This window comes from Balaenoptera borealis, assembly GCF_965194805.1.
Source record: "Balaenoptera borealis genome assembly, chromosome: 7".
Taxonomy (NCBI): Eukaryota; Metazoa; Chordata; class Mammalia; order Artiodactyla; family Balaenopteridae; genus Balaenoptera; species Balaenoptera borealis.
Genome location: NC_138864.1, coordinates 106,128,615 through 106,148,270, shown reverse-complemented (window position 1 = coordinate 106,148,270; position 19,656 = coordinate 106,128,615). Strand labels below are relative to the sequence as shown.

General features: G+C 57.3%; 1 protein-coding gene across 1 annotated transcript in view; it reads right to left on the bottom strand.

Annotated features, from left to right (window-relative positions):
* Positions 1-7,066: 7,066 nt before the first annotated feature.
* The window catches only part of SND1 (staphylococcal nuclease and tudor domain containing 1), a 415,142-nt gene continuing 402,552 nt past the window's right edge, over positions 7,067-19,656 (bottom strand). Inside the window, exons 18-24 of the mRNA XM_082400014.1 lie at positions 16,017-16,158; positions 12,506-12,629; positions 11,538-11,607; positions 10,397-10,510; positions 9,421-9,624; positions 7,777-7,821; positions 7,067-7,669 (exon numbers count right to left, since the gene is read on the bottom strand). Of these exons, the coding sequence (XP_082256140.1) occupies positions 7,604-7,669; positions 7,777-7,821; positions 9,421-9,624; positions 10,397-10,510; positions 11,538-11,607; positions 12,506-12,629; positions 16,017-16,158 (765 nt within the window). The 3' untranslated portion in view covers positions 7,067-7,603. The remainder of the gene's footprint in view (positions 7,670-7,776; positions 7,822-9,420; positions 9,625-10,396; positions 10,511-11,537; positions 11,608-12,505; positions 12,630-16,016; positions 16,159-19,656) is intronic.

Below are 19,656 nucleotides of genomic sequence, written 5' to 3'. Positions count from 1 at the left end.
GCTGCGCATCTCTCTCACTGAAATCTGACAGCAACTATAAATGCAGGAACTTTCACGTTTTTACCTTCAGTTTACAGATGAGGAAACAGCATCAGAGAGGTTAATTAGCTTGCTGAGCCTAAGGCTCCGCAAGAAGTTTGAAACCCAAACTCTGAAACACCCGCTGCAGGACAGGCTGGAGAGAGGGCAGCGTGAGGGGCTGACACGGGCAGGGCGGGTGCCTGCAGCGGACGGGAGGGAGGGCCACTGTGCAGCCTGCCGTTTCCTCTGCTGTGAAGCCTCTGAAGCTCAGAGACACTCCTGACCACAGGTGAGCCGTGCCTGTGACTACACCCCAGAGCCCAGCGGGGTACCGCTTAGATTCGCCACAGCTCTGGCCTCTCCTTCCATGCAGACAACTGAGAACACGGGCTCTGTCCCCGGGCACTCACCTGGCCTGGACCAGCACTCAGGTGGATACAGGAGACCTGCCCCAGGGTAGAGGGGGTGGTGGCTTCCTAGGCCCCGGGCACCCAGATGACTCTATGGATTGAGGGTGCCTGCATACTGAACCGCCTCAATGTCACTCGCTCCCATGGCACAGCAGCTGGGCCCAGGGCCTAGAATAATGACTCCGTCAAGCTGGGATGATGAATCTGTGCTGCCAGCCTGGCAGCAAAGCCCTCGTGCAGTGCGAACAGGGACCTCCCGCTGGCCTTGTCCAAGGTCCTGAAGCAGCCGTGGTTGGGCTCTGAGGCCCGGATTCTGCCCAGTGTCGATTCAAGCCCCGAGCTTCGGTGCTCTGGCAAAGACTATGTGCCAAAAAAAGTCTTTTAAAAGACCCTGGCACCAAGAATAGCCAAAGCTATGGTGACAGAGGTAAAAACTGTCATTACCTTGGGTGGCAGGGGCCTAGGGAACGTTCTGGTATGCTGACCTTCTAGTTTGAGTGATGGTTTCAGGGATGTATAGACGTGTAAACATCCAGGAGCTGTACACTTACAATCTGTGCACCTTACTCTAAGTTTTACCTCACCTTGAAGTTATCCGGGGACTGTGAAGTCAGATGTCTTATGCTTTTTCCTAGTGGGTGGTGGGGCCTTACTGGTCAGTGCCCAGGGCTGACGAGGGCAGGCCTGAGCTTTGGTCTTTAGTCCTGTGGCCGCACACAACCCTGGAATCAGGCAGGCAGCCTCCCCAGCCAGGGGAGGGTTTCACTCAGTGTGTTCCCTTAACTAGACCCAGTCTCTACCTGGTAAACTGCAGAAGCTGTCACTTTGTCCTTGAAACCTTCCCTGGCAGAGTGAAGTGCTCCTTTTTTAGGTTTCTCTGACCATAACTCCACTTAACTCCCAGGAAAAATTCACTTTCTCTCCTCTGAGCTCCCATGCCACCTTACTAATACCCACCTCCCAGACTGAGTCCTGGGACATTCCCAGTAACTGACATCCTTCCCTATCCCACCCCCAAAGGGTTTCCTGCTCCCTCTGGAGGTGACCACCATCCAGACTTCTGTGTTTATCACCCCTTTGTTTTGGTTTTGTATTTTATTACATACATCAAAGGTGCCAACGTGTCCCAGTTTGCTCAAAAAAGTGCCAGTTTACATTTGTCGTCCAAATGTAAGGAGTTAAGTGTCCCTTTACATTCTCAAAAACATCCCATAAATCTTATGATCACTCAACATACACATACATGTAAGCAATGTATTACTTGATTTTGAACTTTAGAATAATGGCATCATATGGTATGAAGTCCTCTGAGATGCGCTTGCTTTACTGTTTCCAAAATTTACCCGTGTTGTTCTGTTACCACAATTCATTCATTTTCATTGTGTGGATATGCTTGTGGTGTCTGTTGTGCCAGTGATTTGAAGTAGGAACAAAACTGCAATGACCGCTCTTGCACGTGACTCCTGGTGCGGGTTCTTACGGCGCAGGCGGCCCTTGGCCACAGGCCAGGCAGGAACTGCTAGCGTATGGGGCGTGCACTCTGTCAACTTGACAAGCGACCACCACAGCGTCTGTATAGACCTCTACTTCCATCAGTTAACTAGGTTTCTCTATCACCAGTACCTACTGTCCTCATAGACTGTAAACCCCACGAGGCTAGGGCTTGGTCCTCTTTGTATCCCAGCCCTCAGAACAGTGCCTGCAACTGGTAGGCGCTCAGTAGATGCTGAAGGCCTGAATGTTCCGGGGGCTCTAGGTGGCTCCCCTCCTGAGAAAACAACTCAGACACTGCTGCTGGCAGGGCAGCACGAGCAGCGGCTTTGCACAAACCGTGGGTGTTGTAAGCCCGCTGCAGTTACAAGTGCTCTGGGCCCGTGGCAGGAGGGGTCCCCTGGCCTCCCTCAACTGAGCCAGGTCCCCAGCTCGCCTCCGGGTCTCTGACGGCCAGGCCCACTGAGTCGGGCACCCACCAAGGTGAATGCCAATGATGTAGAGAAAAATCACAGGCCTGGGGACCTGTTTTCTATTTCTGGGCCTGCCATTAATAAACTGGGTGACCTTGGGCGAGTTACTGTGTCTCCTTCCTCATGTTGCAAAATGACTTTGGACAGTGATAGTCAATTCTTGAACTTGAGAAGTCATCAGAATCACCTAGGAAGCTTGTCAAAAGTGCAGACTCCCAGACCCTGGCCCACAGGAACTGAGGTCTTGGAGTGGGAAGTGATACATGTATAATTACCTGAGAGTGAATTAAAAAAAGATAATGAGAAGTGCTTGTCTGTGGTGAAAAAACAGTACACAGGGATTTATAAGAAGATACACTCCCCACCCCCAGTTGTGCTACCTACAGGCAACCGCTTTTAATCATCTATTTTAGATCTTTTGGTGGTTACCATCTTATTGCTAAATAGGCCAGTTCTTGTTTTATCAACTTCAAACATTACCCATTGTCTTCCTGTGATGATAGATGAGGCTTGAGCTCACTCACCCCACCCCCATTCCCAATATAGTCCTGGCACTATTCTTGGAAGCTGCATTTTAACAAGCACCCCAGGTGATTCTGAGGTAGCTGGTCTGCCAGCCACACTTAGAGAAGCACTGGCTTAGCGAGACGTCTGGGTAGAGACACTGAAGTTCCCTCTGACCATCTCTTAAACCCCTGGTTTTTCTGCTTGGCTTCTAGAACTTGCTAATAGACCCTTTCCCCACCGCTGAGAGCTCTGAAAGGCCGGGCGTGGGAGGCACGCTGGCAGCCACACTGTTCTGGGTTTGTGGTGGGTGGAACTGCCCTGCCCTGTCATCTTGCTACCCCTTCTCATAATGTGTCACCTCGGGTCCCCCAGCTGTATAATTAGGATGAGCAGATTTCCCCTTTAGGGACTGGCATAGCTCTGGCAGATTGCTGAGCATCTTAGTTCTTTACAACCACCAAAGAGTAGTATCTTCAGACAGCGGAGCACACAGAAATGAGAATGCACACACTAAGGCTAATGTAAACAGGATGAACATCCCAGACAAGCTGAGCGAGAGAAGGCGGGCACGTAAGGATACGTACTGCACGACTCCACTTATGTAAAATTCAAACCCAGGCAAAACCAAAAATGCAACAAAACAGGCAAAATTCATCCACTGGGATAAAACAGGAGTTGCCTTTGGAGGTGACAGTGACTGAGGGGCAAGCTTATGACGGGCTGGTGCTGTTCTGGGTCTTGATTTGTGTGTTTACACGGCTATGTTCACTTTGTGAAAACCTGAGCTGCACAGTTACAATCTGTGCACCTTTCTGAATGTATATTTCCTTACAAGTGTTACCGATAAAAAGAGAAGAAAAACCAAGCAACTCTCCTTCCTTCCCCCTGAACAATCCCCTCCCTAGGATGGGCCCGGGCAGGCAGAGGTGGCGCAGTGAGGGGCAGGGGAGGGGCAGGCTGCGACGTATCTCAGACTTCCAGCCCCATAGAGCGGAGCGGCCTGCTGGGTCAAGGAAGTGGCTGGAAATGAGGCCCACGCATGTTCCCTGGGAGGGCTGACGAGATGCTAGCCAACCAAGACTCATGTGCCACCTTCCCCACCTGCTAGCAGCCAAGCTGTCCGGGGGGAGGGTGGCGTATGGGCCCCCGGCCCGCCTCCCCAGGCTGCTGGCCAACCCACTGTAAATATTATTACACTCCTACGCAACTGAAGGGCGTTAATTATTAAAACACATGCCACCCGGGGTAGTGCACTGTAATTAGGTTCAAATTAAATTAGCATCCTCTTGTAATTAGGACATCAATAACCACTCTTGAGGCACCAGTTCTCCAGCCCCTCCCTGCTTCCCAACATGGGCTAAAGCAAGAAAAGGGGTCCACTGACTCTCTCCCTGGGACGGAGAAATAATCAAACCAATAAATAAAGTGGAGGCAGCCGTGCGAGCCCTTCCCTCCACCGCCTGCCTTCCCTACTGGTCCTGCCCACTGGCCGGGAGGAGGGAGATGAGTCACTGGGGAGGGGTCTCGGGCATCAGTACTTCTCCCTAGTGGCTAGTCTAAACCCTAGAGTCTGCAGCACCAGCCCTCAGAGACTGGGAAACTTCCAGAGCCTGCCCAGATTAGCAATGCTGCTCTCCTGCCATCCATTAGCCCAACTCGGTCCTCCTCCTCTGTGATGCCTCCCCAGCCACCAGGCGATGGCCTCAGTCCCTCATCCTCCTGCGCTGCCACTGCTGTGGCTTGTTTTGGGTGTTTCAGCATCTGCTTCCTCCTCCGCACCTAGATCGCCACGTCCCCGAGAGCCTGTGGAGGTCCTCTTGGCACTCACTAGACCCATCGCTGTGCCGGTGCTGCTGGGTCTTAATCCGTGTTTGGTGGATGGATGAATGAATGACAGGTGCTCAAAAGATTCTGTTGTTCAACTGGAAAGCTGGATGGGAAGGCAGAGCTTATGATCCTGACACCAAGAGCCATGTTTTGCAACTCTAGCGGGAGAAGGACCTTTGGGGAGGTTTTTTTTTTTTTTGGTGCTATTTGTGCAAGTGCTGATGCTACTTGTGCAAGTGCTGATGCTGACTGGCCTCAACTGGGGATGAAAAGAAAATATGCCAATGCACCTGCACACTCTTGAGTGCCTCCTTAAATTCTGCACCCTAGGCGCCTGGCTCGTCTCATCCTAGTCCCAGCCCTGCCCAGGACAGACCTCAGGAACTCAACCGATGTGGCAAACAGAGGAACACTGAGCTGGGGCCAAAACCAGCAGCAGCAGGGCCTTCTGGCCTGGTGAATATTCTGACCTTCGTCTAAATCAGCCTTGGAGAAAGAAAGTAAGAAGTGGGAAGGTTCAGGCATCATTTCAATTGGAGAACCATGAAGGGTTTATCCTTGGGCACAGATGTAACCAAGGCAACTGTTAAGACAGTGAGATGACTTCAGACCCTTTTAGAAAAGAGTGAGCTGGCATCTTGCCCCTCTGCCAATTTCATTCAAGTGAATACACCGACCTACCTCTGGGCCCTACCAGGAGGTAGAGAAATGGGTGAAATGGGCATTTTCTTTTCCATGACCAGCCTCCACGATGGAGAAAAATAAAATGAGAGATCATGGTGGGAGTGAGCCTGCCTGCGGGGGCAGAACAGCTTCTCCGGGAGTGGAGACAGATGCAGAGACTCACACCCATTCCTGCGGACTTCTCGGGCCCCATAGGGGCTGTACGGATCATGGAAAACAGTTTACTGGACCATAAAGAGGTTCTGATTCGAGGAGCATAAACACTCGTTCTGACCAACCCAGAGGTTCCTGAGGGCAGCCACGTGCAGATGAGTCAAAAGAGAAGATCGCCAGCCTTCTGCATGATGGCCATGGTGCCAGGTACACCCACCAGGCCCCAGGAGTTGCTTGGAGCTCTGAAGGCCTGCCCTGCTTCAGGAGTATAGGAGTATAGGAAGACAGGAGTACAGGAAGACAGGAGTCCTGGATAGAACCCCACGTGACCCCTGGGCCTGAATGAGTGGGTGTGGGGCAAAACTGCCAGAAGCCAGAATTTTCTGGGGCCCAGGACCTCGTTTAGGAATGAGAGCTGGCCAGCCAGGCCCCATCACCTCCACTGACTTTCCCCAAAGACTTGACCAAAGGACCAATCTTAAATAGCAGCTTAGAGAATCACCCCAGATCAGAATGTGGGGGGAAAAGTGGGGCTGCCAAGAAGATGGGCCACCGTGTGACACCAGAGTATGTGCCTGGGAAGGTCAGAGCCACAAGGGTGGGGCCCTGGGGTTTGGGAGAACAGGCAGGTCCCCTAGACACTGCAGCTGCTGGAGTGGTGAGCGCCCAACACGCATACACCTGCTTTCGTGCCCCGAGAAGCACGCAGGCCCCTCACTGCACACGCCACGGTGGCCGCTCTCAGCGCCCCCCCCTCGGGGGCTAGGAGTAGCCTGGGGTTTCTGAGCTCCGTGGCCAGCTCCACCTGGAGGACTTGGGGGACACCTTGTCAAGTCAAACAGAGTCCGGGGAGACGAGCTCTCCTCAGCCTGCTGCCCAGACCCCTCTCGGAGCCCCCATCCTCCAGCTCCCTTCTCCAGTGGACACACACTGGAGGGAGATGGGCAGGGACCAGGGGCCACTGACCTTAACACATGCTGTGCCAGCCTATCTGGCATCAGCCTTTCCTTCTGTTACAGCAGGAAGAGGGAAATCACCTCATCTCCCTCGGCAAGTCCCTTCTGGCCCCTTGTTGGGGCTCTGGTGGGTCCTGCCAAAGGACAGGCCCAGCAACCTCCCGCCTGGGCCTGGCAGGACCGAGCCTGGCCTTTCCTGCAGGGAGTGTCCTGGGCACTGCTTGCCGAGCTGCTAAGGTTCTTGAGGGCAGCCACGTGCAGATGAGTCAAAAGAGAAGATCGCCAGCCTTCTGCATGATGGCCATGGTGCCAGGTATGCCCACCAGGCCCCAGGAGTTGCTTGGAACTCTGAAGGCCTGCCCTGCTTCCCATGACTGGCTATGTTTCTAGGGGGTGTGGCCAGGCATATGGATTAGACCTTGGGGGTCATTCAAGCGCCCAGGCATATGGATTAGACCTTGGGGGTCATTCAAGCGCCCAGGTCTCCTCATGGCTGGGGCTGCCGAAACCCTGGGCTCTGGCCTCCACCATGATCAATAAGGGCTGCAGACAGCATGTACTATTTTATTGGGCCTCAAAAGCTTTAAATACAGAAATGGGGAGGGCTGGCAAAGGGGCAGACGTGGACACGCTGGCATTTGAGAATGGACGTATCAGAGAAACCACATAATCAACAGCTGGACAGAGAGCTGGGGAAAAGGGGAGTCTGGGATAGAAGTGGGGTGCCAGCTGGCCTTGGGTGCCAGGATCATGCCCTCCATAGAACAAAGTCTTTCATGTTTCTTTCTGAGCTGAGGACAATTTTTAAAAAACAAACCCCCAAAGAGAAACAAAATCAGCTGGGACAGCGGATGGCAGTGCCTGTGCTCGCAGAAGACAGCGGCCTGTCCCCTGAAAGCCTTGGGCTCCCCCCACCCCCCGTCCCCAGCCCAGATGCCACCCTACAAGACATTCCCATACACTGAAGCAAAGCTGGACCCAATCTATGCCCCCGATTTGAGGTCTGGAGCTGAAAACCCCCTCCCGGCAGAGGAAGAGGTACTGGCGTGAGCGGTGCTGGGGGCCAGACCCGATTCCCTCCTTAGCGGCTGTAGCCAAACTCATCTGCGTCATCGGCTCGGAAGTCTCCGTAGCGCCACAGGTTCAGCTGCGAGAAAACAGAAAATGGCTCTTCAGGGAGGCGGGACCTGCTGGGACCCAAACGGCCAAGCCCCTCTCTCAGCACCCTCTGGGGCTCCTGAGGCAAAAACTCACCCTGGCGCTCTTGGCTGACTCCTGGGCGTTCAGGTATTCTGTGATCTAGCGGGACGAGGACAAAGGGATGGTCAGGGTGAGGCCCAGGTCACGTCATTCCCCTGCTCAGCGGGTCCCCAGCTCCCTCCAAGTAAAATCCAAGTGCAGAGTCACAGTCTCCTAGCTGTTTCTCGACTCTCCATGCTGGCTGCTTCACCCGCCTGAAACACGCTTCCTGCTCCTGTCTACCTGGCTACCTATCCTGCCCCTTCACGTCTTTGGTCAAGTATCACCTTCTTAACGAGGCCTCAAATGACCCCATTTAAAATCACCACCACTCCCTCCGACATACTCCTGAGTCCCTTTCTTTACTTCTACTTTCCCTTTTTCCATTGTACTTATTGTCTAACATTTAATTTTGTTGACTTATTATATTTATTTTCTTCTTTGTCTCCTCATGCTTGAATGTAAGCTCCATGGAACGTTGTCTCTTGTTCACTGAGATTTGTAGGTCCTCAGTAAACATTTACTGAAAGAATAAGTAGGTGAATGAATGAACACATTAGGTGTTTCTAGACACCAGAGACTTTATAGGTAGCTTCATATGGCGGACACTAAGAGCTCCAATTTTACAGGGAAACTTAAGCTAACTCCTAGGAGTGATCTAGGAAACTGGGGGGAAGACTAGGGGTCGGGCCCCTCCTGTCCAGATGAGGCACAGAAGTGACTCACACTGAGGTCTTGTTCCAAATGAGTTAATCAACTTGCTTAACCAGAGCCATGGATCCACAAACCACCAATCATTATGCGGGAGAGAGGAAAGGCAAAAGACGGGGGAGAAGGGGAAGCAAGGGCACAGTGGAGAGAGGAGAACACTGGTTTCAACCCTGCCGCTCGTGTCCCTCCACTCAGGAGTGCGGGGGAGCTGGGCGCTGCAGAAGGGCACGAGCTTCCCACTGGCCTGGCGCGTCCCTCGAGGCTGGCGTGTCGTGGGGAGAGGCTGGGGGAAACTGGGATGGGAACGGGGCTGAGCGGGAGGCCTGGGCCTCGTGATCAACAAATGAGCAGCGCAAGGAGGTTTCCCAGGTGTTGGCCCCCGATCCTCGTGGTCCACCCTACCGAGCAGCCGGGCCGGCTGTGCTCTCCTCACGTCATCAGTGGGAGACTCAGGCTTCCAAAGGCTGAGCTCTAGGGCCAGATGTCTCATGAACGAGGGAGGCGGGGCTCAGGCCCAGCTCTAAGCCCTGCGCCTCTCCAAACAGGCTGGAGGGGTGTCGTGGCAGAGTGGCGCTGAGTGCTGGGAGCTGGTTATGGACTGGGAGAGGAGCAAGTGAGGACGGGAGAGACAGCACAACAGGCTGTGACCTTCGCCACGCCACCCCTGGCAGAGCTTCCTAGCCTGTCACCGGGGGTACGGGCAAAGGCAAACTTTCCGCTCCAGTTTGCAGCTGTGTTTTCAGCCAAACCGGCAGTCAATTAATTTGGGATGTAATTAGCTTTTTAAATTTTAAACCCCAACAAACCCAAATCCATTATCTTTCCCCAACAGGAGCAGCAAGACGGTGGGTTCCCCGCTCCCTCTCTGGCTCCCGGCGCAGTCCCCTCCCAGTTCCCCCGTGACGGCGGTGGGAGGCGCGAGGGACACCCCGCATCCACAGCACGTACCACCTTCTGGAACTGTTTCTCCTTGCGCACCTCCACCATGACCAATCCCTCCTTCACCAAGCCCAGCCCCACGTCCCCCTTGGAGTCGGCAAACTGCAAGGTGACGTGGGGACAGCCGGCGCTCAGGTGCTCCACGTTGAGCAGGCACTGCGTGTTCTGGATGTCCCGCACCACGCTGTCCACGGCGTCTGTTCGAGCATCCTCCTGCAGCAGGGACGCCCCCCGGTCGGCGTGAGAGGCGAGCGCCAGCCACGAGCCGTGGGGGCCCCAGGTCCTGTTCACGGACTTGAAGGGAGTCTGCACAGCACGTGCCGGCATCACCTCGCTCCCCGCTTAGACCCCAGCGAGGGAGCAAACAGGCTCTGGACATGAAGGGCCCCCTTGCCCACAGCCCCTCCCGCCTACAACACGAAGAATAACCTCCCTGCCAGGGCAGACAGGGCCTGACATCTCCTGCTGCTGCCCGCAGGGCCCCCGACACCCGGCTGCGGTTGCTGGACCAGTCTTTTTGCCCAACGTGCCCTGGCCCACCAGGCCCCCCGTTTCTCAAGAGCCAGCTCAGAGGCTCTGATGCCACCTTCCCTCAACCTTGGCCACACCCCTCTCTCCCGTGACTAACAGACCATCATCGTTGTTTCTACTCCTCCCATCAGACAGTGGGACCCCAGTGGAGGATTTTCAGCAGAGGTGTGACACAGTCAGAGCTGTTTGGGGGCAGTTACTGCTGGCGGCATCGTCTGAGCCTGGAAGGGGTGCTGGGAGACCACTGCAGCCGAGAGCCCAAGAGGCTAGAGACAGTGGCCACTAACCAGGGCCGCGCCGGGGGCTCAGACCCGTGAGAGGGGGCCAGGGTGAGGGAGGGGTGGGATCCGGGACGGGGCTGGGTTTCCTTCGTGCAGATACGTGCTGGGACTGCAGCAGTGTCTGAGTGTCATGGGACAGTCCCGCTGAGAGGAAGGAAGGCGTGGAGACTCACGTCTTGGGGCACCTGGATGAAGGCGAAGGCATACTCCGTGGCTTGAGCTGGCAGCACGCGAGTGCTGAAGGCAGGTGGCAGGGTGCCCAGGCGGGAGGACGGCAGGATCTCTCTCTGCAGAGGACACACCAGGCCAACAGCATCACACACTCGGAGCTCCCTTGCTCTCAGGGGACAACTCGCACGGCCAGGCCCCTAGGGATTCTAACTCAGCGCCTCCATCCCCCACCCCACCCCCCAGGGCTCGTTTCTGAGTAGCCACATGCACGGACTCGCCCAGTCAGCGAAGCCTGGGAGGTGGGAAGCCGGGCCCGGTGGTGGCACACCTGGTGGCTCCTGCTGCATACCCAACCTGGTAGCTCAACTCTGATCACTGTCTCCACTTTTCCCCAATACCTTCCCTCTGTGACATGGGCTCCCTGACCCCTTTCCCGCAGGCTGGGGGGGCCCTGGCTGGAAGAGCGCTCCAAGACGAGGGTCCAGGCAGCCCCCCGCCTGCTAGTGGTTCTGGCTCAGGTGTGTGGGGCAACCCCAGCCTGGCAAGACCCCTTCCTCTGTGTATTCCCGGGTGGTAAGTTGGGAGCATGGCCCAGCTCTGGGCTTTCTATTAACGGCCCTTCCACACTAGTCCTCAGGAGCGGCACGGCTCTGAACGACAGCGTTCTCTCCTGCTTACTGCTGGGAGACTCCCAGGCCCAGCCCAAGGGGCATTTCTCCCAGGGGTACCAGCCCCTTCCCAGCAAGCCTGGGTTTGGGATGTGCTGGGGATCAGCACACAAGGACCCAGTTGAGCATGTGGACCAGGGGCCTTCAGGGACCCACTCTTCAGAGACGTTGGGCAGAAGAGGAACCGGGGCTGTGGCTGGGGCCTGGACAGAGGACCACTCAGTGCTCACAGGCCTCGGACCAGAGATGCCAGTTTTGCCCAGTCACTCAGGGGTCACGCGCCTGTTAGAGGAACAGTAGAGAGGCCCACACGCTCACCATTCCGTCAGGGAGGGAGGGAGGGAGTCTAAAGCTCAGAGGGACCCTGGAGAGGGCAGATGGACTTGACCTAGGGGCCTACTGTGTTGAAGGGTCCCTGGCGGCACTCGGGGCCCCTCCCTTGCGTACTCGTCCACCTCCTGGCCCCCGCACTCACGTTGCCGTAGTCGATGTAGAAGACGTGTACTTTGGCAGGAGACTCGACTTTCTCCACTCGGGCGCGGTACCTGCAATGGCATCATGGGCAGAACTCAAGGGACAGCCCTGAGGAGGCCGGTCTCCCTGGAGCGTCAGTGATGGCAGGGCAGGGGCTACAGCATTTCCCTGCCCAGGGCTCAGAGAGAACACCCATGGGTGTCACAAAGGGCAGTTCTCGGACTGCACAGCCCGGGGTGCTGTGGCCACCATTTAATGGAGTCAGAGCATAGCTGGGAGCAGAGGGCGGGAGGGGAGCGTGTGGAGCGGATAAACGTGTCCTTGGGGCATAAAAGCAACAAGACTAATGACTAGATTGATGTCTGCTGTTTAAACCCAGCGCACTAGACAGCAGCTGTAATTAGCCGGCAGATCTGCCTGGGAGGCCACAGCAGGGAACCCATCCACATCACTTCGTCACCCTGGGAAGGCCACGGGCCCTACGCTTGGTAGATTCGACATAAGTGACCTTCTTGCAGCCTGCGAGCGCTGCGGCTCACGCCCCAGACAGCTGGGGTGGAGGGTGGCGGCTGGTCCGGGCTCACTGAGCACCAGCCTCCACCCTCACCCCACCCCCTACCCCCGCCCTGACGTCACTTTTCCTGCGTGGGGTGAGGCGGGTGTTGGAGAGCTCCAGCCAGCCAGGGCTCCCGCAAAGGAGTAGCCCAGGAGAGAGAAGGAGGGACACTTCTTTACGCCAGAGGCTGACTGCAGAAAAACCACGGGTTAAAGCGCAGGCCGCAAACGGGCTGTGGGCAACAAAGAGGGCCACTCTGGAGAGCTGGCCAAGGTCAAGAACAAGCACCCAGTGGAAAGCCGGCCACTACGGCAGATGCCTGAAGTCTGGCTAGTGGCTCTGCAGGCCTGGGCCCTGGGGACAGAAGGCTCCTACTTTAGACTCTTTCCCTTGCTCGGGTCCAGGTGGCCTACCATTCTCCGTCTACAAATTTGGCAATGCAGAATTCGCCCCGGCGGGGGGCATAGGAGCCCTCGACGGGAGGGTGGCTGGCGATATCATTGCGCATGTTCTCCATCAGCTTCTCCAACTGGGTGCCTGTGGGGAGGAAGAGGGAGTGAGACCTGGGTGCCATGTGCCTTGGAGTATCATCTGTAGATGGGGCTGGGGAGGCAGATGAGCCTGGGGAGTGGGCAGGATGTGGAATGCTGTAGGGTGCCCGCGGCACTGGCTTGCCCCCGTCCCACAGGGAAATCCCTCTTTGGTCCCTGGTCGAGGAGGTTTCACAGTATCTTGCTGACACTTCAGGCCTTAGAGGCACCCAGTCTTCCAGTCTCGGCTCTCCAATCTACTGGCCATGGCCAGAGACGCCCTAGGGAATGTTCCTGGGCCTTGGTTTAGGAGGTAGAGAAAATGAGTGGACACTAAGCAAGGCCAAGGCCAACCAGCCTTCTCCAGTCCTACCAGGGCGGGCCCCGGCCTGGGCCACAGAGGCGGTGACGGACAGCAGCCACTCTCTGCAACGTCTCCTGGGGGCAAAAGTGGAGCTGAAGGATGGGCCCCATATGACCCTGGACAAGGAAAGGGCCTCAGAATCTGCGCCATGCAAGGTGGGGAACAATTCTGGCAGCAGGGCCCGGTCTCAGCCTATTCAAACGTGGACACTCCGACCTGACGCGCCCCGTGAGACACATGCTGAACTGAACCTCCAAGTGCTGCCAGGCTGGGGTCCTACCCTCCCACGCCAGCTCACTGCCCTCCTCGTTTGCGGGGAGGGAGACCCCTTCCCTGCCTTGTCTTTCCCGAACCAGGGTCATCGGTCCCTGCTGCTGGTCTGGTCTTCACTGGGTGTGGCAGCCCCCGAGGTCTTCTCAGTGCCCTCCCCTGGCTCCTTCCTGCCACAGCCCCTCACCCCTACTCTGCTGAGCATCAGCCCCCAGTGGCTTCTCCTCTGCGTCCCTCTGGGCCGGACTCAAGCTCTCAGCAGGCCCTTTGCTCCCCCTTCGCTCTCTGAGGCGAGGGTGGCTGGTGGTGGTGAAGGACTCGCCCCCATCCTCAGGGACCCCGGCCACTCTGTTACAGGGGCCTGACACATGACGGCCGTTGGTACGCTTGTCACAGTGGGCCTTATCCATTCCCTGTCTGGTTTACGTTTCTGCCACTACGCCGGGAGCGCCTTCACGGCACAGACCATAGCTCACTCGGTTCTGCTTACTCTCAAGTGACCCAGTAAAGCCCTGGCTGTGCAGGGTGCTTGATGACTGCAGTGTTGAAGAGGGGCCCGCAGGCGCGCGCCCTGTCTACACTCTCGGGCCCCCATGCCGGTGTTCACAGGACGGTTTCAGGGACTTTTCGGAAGGCGCTGCCCTCCCCCCGCCCGGCAATAAACCCTCCGTTCTCCTGCACCTGCGTTCCTTGCCCAGACAGTAAAATTTCAGGGACTAAGAAGCTACCTCTACACAGACAAGGTCCTGCTATACTTGGTCTATTTTTATTATTATTATTATTATTATGCTCCAAGGCAACAGTTCTGCGAACAGGCAAAGCCCTCTGGGAAGCCCTTACACAGAGCCCGGTTGGTCATTTAGAGCCAATGGCAATGTGTTCATCATTTCACCAGATCCTTCCCGAAGGCAGGCTTTAATTAAGAGAAGGGAAACAGGGCCAGAGGATGTCCCTGCCTCCAAGAGGGGTAACAGGTTTCAGGAGAGGGAGGCTGGGTACGCTGAGGTTCGTTTTCACGCATCTGATGGAAGGCAGGGTTTTCTCTGGAGCCTACAGCTATCCAGGTGGCATGCCACACAGCACCTCACTCGCTACTCCAATCTTCCAACAATACACGGTTCCCCCCAAGTTCTCTTTCTCCCCCTATTATCTGCCTTGGCTACCACTCAGTGCAGCGTCCTGGCTTCCGAGAGCAGTCAGAGACAGCCAGGCGGGGTACAGAGCTGGCACAGGAAGCCTCTGAGATCACAGAGAGTATGTGGGCAAAGGCCTTGAACCCTCAAGCTCTGTCTCCTGGAGACTCCGGGCCTGTTCTTACTCAAGGCAGGTCCTACCCAGCAGGACCCAGAGGCCAGGTGGAGCCTGTCTGGCAGCCGGGGTACCCTGGGCAGGGTCTTCTCTGAGCCCCTTTCCCCGAGCTCCCCAAGGGCCGTTCTCGCTGGCTCCCGTGCTTAGGAATAGCTCTCCTTCCTACCTGGGCCACCTCCCAGACTCCCCGCACTCCACACCACCCAGCCTGGAGGCCCCCTCTCGGCTTGTCCCAGGGCAATGGCTGGGCCCCCTCTCACCAGGATTACAGCTGGCCACGAGAGAGCCGAATCCTTCAGGCTCATCATTTCCATCTCCGCCCCTCCCTGGCTTTGCTCCCCTCCCAAGTACAGCCAGCCCAGGGCTCGAGATGGTCAGTTTTTCCCGGTGAAATGACATTGCCACAAAAGCAGGTGCCTGCCTGGGAGATATCATTAGAGGGGAGGCGGCTGAGGTGAGGCTGCTGACAATCTGGAGCGGGCCTGGGGGTGGGGGCCGGGGAGGGCGGGCAGAGCCGCACCCTGCCACCTACGGGGCTGCCTCGAGTGCCACCGACACCTTCAGCCCCCTCCGCCTTGTAAGGATCTGCCTCGTGGACCGAGAGCTGGCTCTAAGAGCTTCTTCCTCTGACCTCAGCTAAAATGTTTCCCTGCAGAGGGTGGCAATGAGAGGAGGGAGGTCAGGATGGAGAGAGTGAAGGGAGTGAAGGGGGGAAGCTGGGCTGGAGGGGCCCCAGCGCAGCTGCTGTGAGAGCCGGCTCTACTGCCCTCTCTCCTCCAGAAGCCTGAGGTCTCTGCCGAGGGGACCCTGGCCACAGCGCACTGCACTTGAGGGCAGAAGGAAGGAAGAGGATGGAGAGAGAGGGTCCTTCAGAAAAGACTTTCTGGGGATGACTTCCCCTAGAGTGCCGCCAGTTACCATGGCAACTGGCTACCACTCAGGGCTATGGCAACCTCTGGAGAAGGAGAAGCCCCAGCAGAGACAAGCCCAGGCTCCCCCTCCTCCCCTCCCAAGGAAGCTGACGGGGAGAGGCACTGAGCAGAGCTGGCTTGTGCTTCCTGACCACATAGAGACAATCTGTCCGTTGCTTCCTGATACACTCTGAGGGCTACAAATCCTCCTGCCCAGCCCTGCCAGGGGTGTCTGGGACTAAAACAATTACCTAAGAGTCTCCGAGCACCACCCAGACAAAGCTGGTTACCTCACCAGTCCTCAGAGGACCTGCTCAGCCTCGCCCGCTCCGGGGCTCCCTTGCAGCCGATAAAACGACCTCGGGCCCTGAGTGCGGCGCAGGGGCCCGGAGGTGGGCAGCAGCCACAAGCTATTCGGGGAGGCCCCCGGAAGCCCTGGGCTGTGTCCCTGCCTCCCACTGAACAGAGGGGCCCTGAGGCGGGCCAGATCATGCCAGCAGCCGTGAAGCAGCGGAGCCCGGGGCCGCGCCTGTGTGCTCACCCGTCTCCACATCCTGCACGTAGAAGTGCAGGTCGTCGGTGATCTCAGTCACAAACACTGGCTTGTAGCTGGCCGAGCGCTCCTTCTCCTCCAGCACGGGCGTCACCTCCTCCACGGGCTGCTCCTCATAGTGGGCCCAGACCTGCATGTGTGGTCAGCACAGGGGAGGAAGAGATTAGGAAGTGAAGTCAGAAAGGATGCCAGGAAAGGGGCTCTGGGCAGAGGGAATCACTGCCCTGGCGAGTGAGTGTGGAGGTGATGCCAGCACAGGACGAGCCCCTGGAAGCCTCCTACCTCTGGGCGGGGGTGGGGAGAGCACTTCCCATCCAGCGGCTCTGGCAGGCATCAGAAGCAACTGGGGAGCTTACTGAAAACGTAGGTGCCTGGGTCCCACCCCAGCCTGCCAAATCAGGATGTGCTCTCAGGGTCCCAGGGAAAGTAAGTCAAAACCAAAGTCTCCCCGAGATTCCCATTCCCACGCATACCAGCGTGTGAGAACCTCGGTGCTGGAGTGGTGCTGGGTCCCCATCTCCCTCCCTCACACCACCCTTTGGGGGTCACTCTGAACTCTCCAGGCCCTCCCACTGTCACAGGGCCACAGGCGCTCCTGAGACTCTCCAAGTGACAGCCCTGGGCCGTGGAGGCGAGGGCTGCCACTGTGCGAGCACGCCTCTGTTCTCACCGCCAGCAGGCTGCTCTGACCCCGGCTCAGAAGCTGGGCCGCTCCCCTCCACCCTTCCCTCTCCCTTCCTCCCCTAGCCCCGCACTGTCAGGGCTGTGGCGGCTCAGAAGCTGATTCGGGGTGACAGCACGTCAAATCCGATCCTGCGGCCAGGAGATTATCCCAGTAGTGAGGCCTGTCATAGCAGGGGAGGGAGGTGGCTCTCCAGCTGAGCAGTGCAAAGGGGGTGGGGGAGTCCGGGGGACTGGACCACACACGGGGTCCCAGACACACACACAGGAATGAGTGGGGTGGTGATAAAATATTAGCCCAAACCTTATATGCTTACTAGGTGCCACACTAAACGTTATCCAAGTACTAGCTCATTTAATCCTCACGACAACCGTTTGAAAAGGTATAAACATTACCCCTGTTTTTACAAATGAAGAAACTGAGGCACACAGGCTTGCTAGATGTAGCAGAACCAGGATTTGAACACAGGCGGCCTGGCCCTAGAGCTCTTCAAGGGGAATTTTGGCAGTGACTGGGCCTCTGGACACAGAAGGCAGCACTGAGCAACGGGGAAAGCTGTAGGTGGGGAGATGTGGACTCTGGTCTTTTCATTTTGCCCTTTACTTTGCTGTGTGACTTTTGTCAAGTCACATGCCTTCTCTGAGTCTCCTTTTCTTCCCTTGCAAGAGGTGGTAGAGTATGACCACATGATCACGCAGCTGACACACGGACTCCTGGGGGGCATCAGGAAGAAGCTGAAGGGCAGGAAGGCTGGAATTACTGAACCACTTTGGGCCACACATGCAGAGGCCATGCTCCTGCCTTTAATGTGGCACGAGTGTGTGTCCTTCCAATAGAAGGAGAGGCAAGGGCCCCGAGAACTGGAATGAGCAACAGGGACTTTCTGAGCCCGGGGGAGGCTGCCAGAGGGTGGCGGAGAGGGATGGGAGAGACATCACCTGGGCCCAAACTTCTGCCCCCTCCCCAGCAGTGGCCCTCCTGACCCAGCAGTCTGTCCTCTGCCCCCTTTTCCCACCAACACCACCCTCCAATCTGTCTGCACTCGGTGCCCCTACCTGCTCCAGACCAAGCCAGCGGCCCTCCCCTCTCCCATCCTGCTCCCTCCTTTCCCAGCACACAGCAGGTTGGAGAGACAGGGCCCCTGTACTGCCTCCTGAGTGGGCCCCCATCCTAACCCCACCTGGCTTCCCTCCGCTGTACGGAGGGAGGCTCGTCTTCCATGTGGATGAATTGGGAACAGACTGACAGGGTGAGAACAGAAACTGCTAACGACTCCTCAAGTAAAGGTGCCTCAGGCGACAGCATCAGGTTTCCTCCTCTGAGAGAGGAGGTGGAGCGTCTTCCCCGGCAGGTGCAGGGGGGGCAGCGGGCCGGAGGTCAGGGATGATGCAAACAAAGCCTCGGCTTGGCCCTCAGGCCCCTCTCCTACAAGGAGGTGGCAACGGCTTGGCCCTCAGGCCCCTCTCCTACAAGGAGGTGGCAACGGCTTGGCCCTCAGGCCCCTCTCCTACAAGGAGGTGGCAACGGGCCAGTCCTGTCGCGGTCCCACAGCTCCCGGGGCAGCAGGAGGGGAGCAGAGGGGTGTATACTGCTGCCTCCTGAGGTGAGAAGACACGGGAAGCACGAGGCTGCTAAAGGGCAGAAGAGGGAGAGCTCCTCCTCAGATGGAGGAGCTCCACTTGTAAGAGAGGACGGGCTTGGCCCTTCAGTCGTGGAGCCGTGCGGGGTCCCTTCCCAAGCTGGTCAGTGCGGCTTCCTGGTGGGAAGCAGTCCGTCAACTGGATGGGCTTGGCCGCCCAGGTCCCCACCCTTAGAACAAGGGCCTGCTTTGCCCACACTGGCTTCTGTTGCCCCCTGCAGAACCTGGGCAGGGAGGGGACAGACACATCGGCAAGACCCTCTCTGTGACCCCTCCATGGCCGCCCTGGCTACAGACACAAGTGGGCAGTGGGCAAGGGAAGCCCCTCCCTCCTCTGCTACATGCTGCTCTGTCACGCCATTTCCTGTCCTGCTCAGATCGCTTTTGCATTCCGGGGCCAGGTCAGGAGTAGAGGCTGTCTCCCCTCCTGTCCTCACCCTGCTCCTGGCCCTCCCTCCTCCCTGGGGAGCCCCGGGTGCGCCTCCTGGCAAGCGATGGGCAGTGTGGACCAAGGCTCCACTGGCTGGAGCCTCTCCTTTCTAAATCCTATTTAATATCGCTGCTCAGGAGGCTCCGGAGGTGGGGCTGGCATGGGGCCAGGGTGGTGGAGGCCTTCAAGCCCGCATCGGGGAAGTCAAGCTCAGTAAAAGCCAATCAATGGCCAATCCAGCCCTGTCAAGGGCCCTGCTGGGGCAAAAACGGGGAGGGGCGATGGGGGAACAGTCCAGACAGCTGCCATCTGCGGCTCCCTCTTTGGTCCTCAGACCTGCCCAGGATCCCTAAAGGAGGAGGAGGGGGGAGCCCTGCATCAGCCTCCTACAGAGGAAGGGGAGGGCCTGACTAGCCTCTTCGTGAGGAGAGGTGTCTGCAAGGCACAGGGAGGAATTAGGCCTGGCAGGGAGGCAGCTAAATTCTCAGAGCTGGGAATACAGCACTGCGGGGTTTCCCCAGACAGACCTGCTCAGAAGTGTACATGACATAATCACACCCACCTACGACTTCTGCTTGCTCCTGGTCTCACAAAATCTCTTAGTATTACTTTCCTCAGTCAGCTCATAGGTACCACGATCATCTTTTAACCCCAGATGTACCTGTCTCTCGACAGCTAACGCAGCTCTCATGGGGTCACCAATGGGGCAAGGCTGGGGATCCTGGGGACACGTCAGATATACAGTTTACTGTCCCCCAGCGGACCACCAACTTCTCTGAGTGCAGCCAACTCCGAGGGCCGCTGCAAGGCTCTGCCCACACTACTCTTGGGTCCCGGCCCCACCAGGAGGAGGCAAGTCATGTGAGGTCCCCCCGGG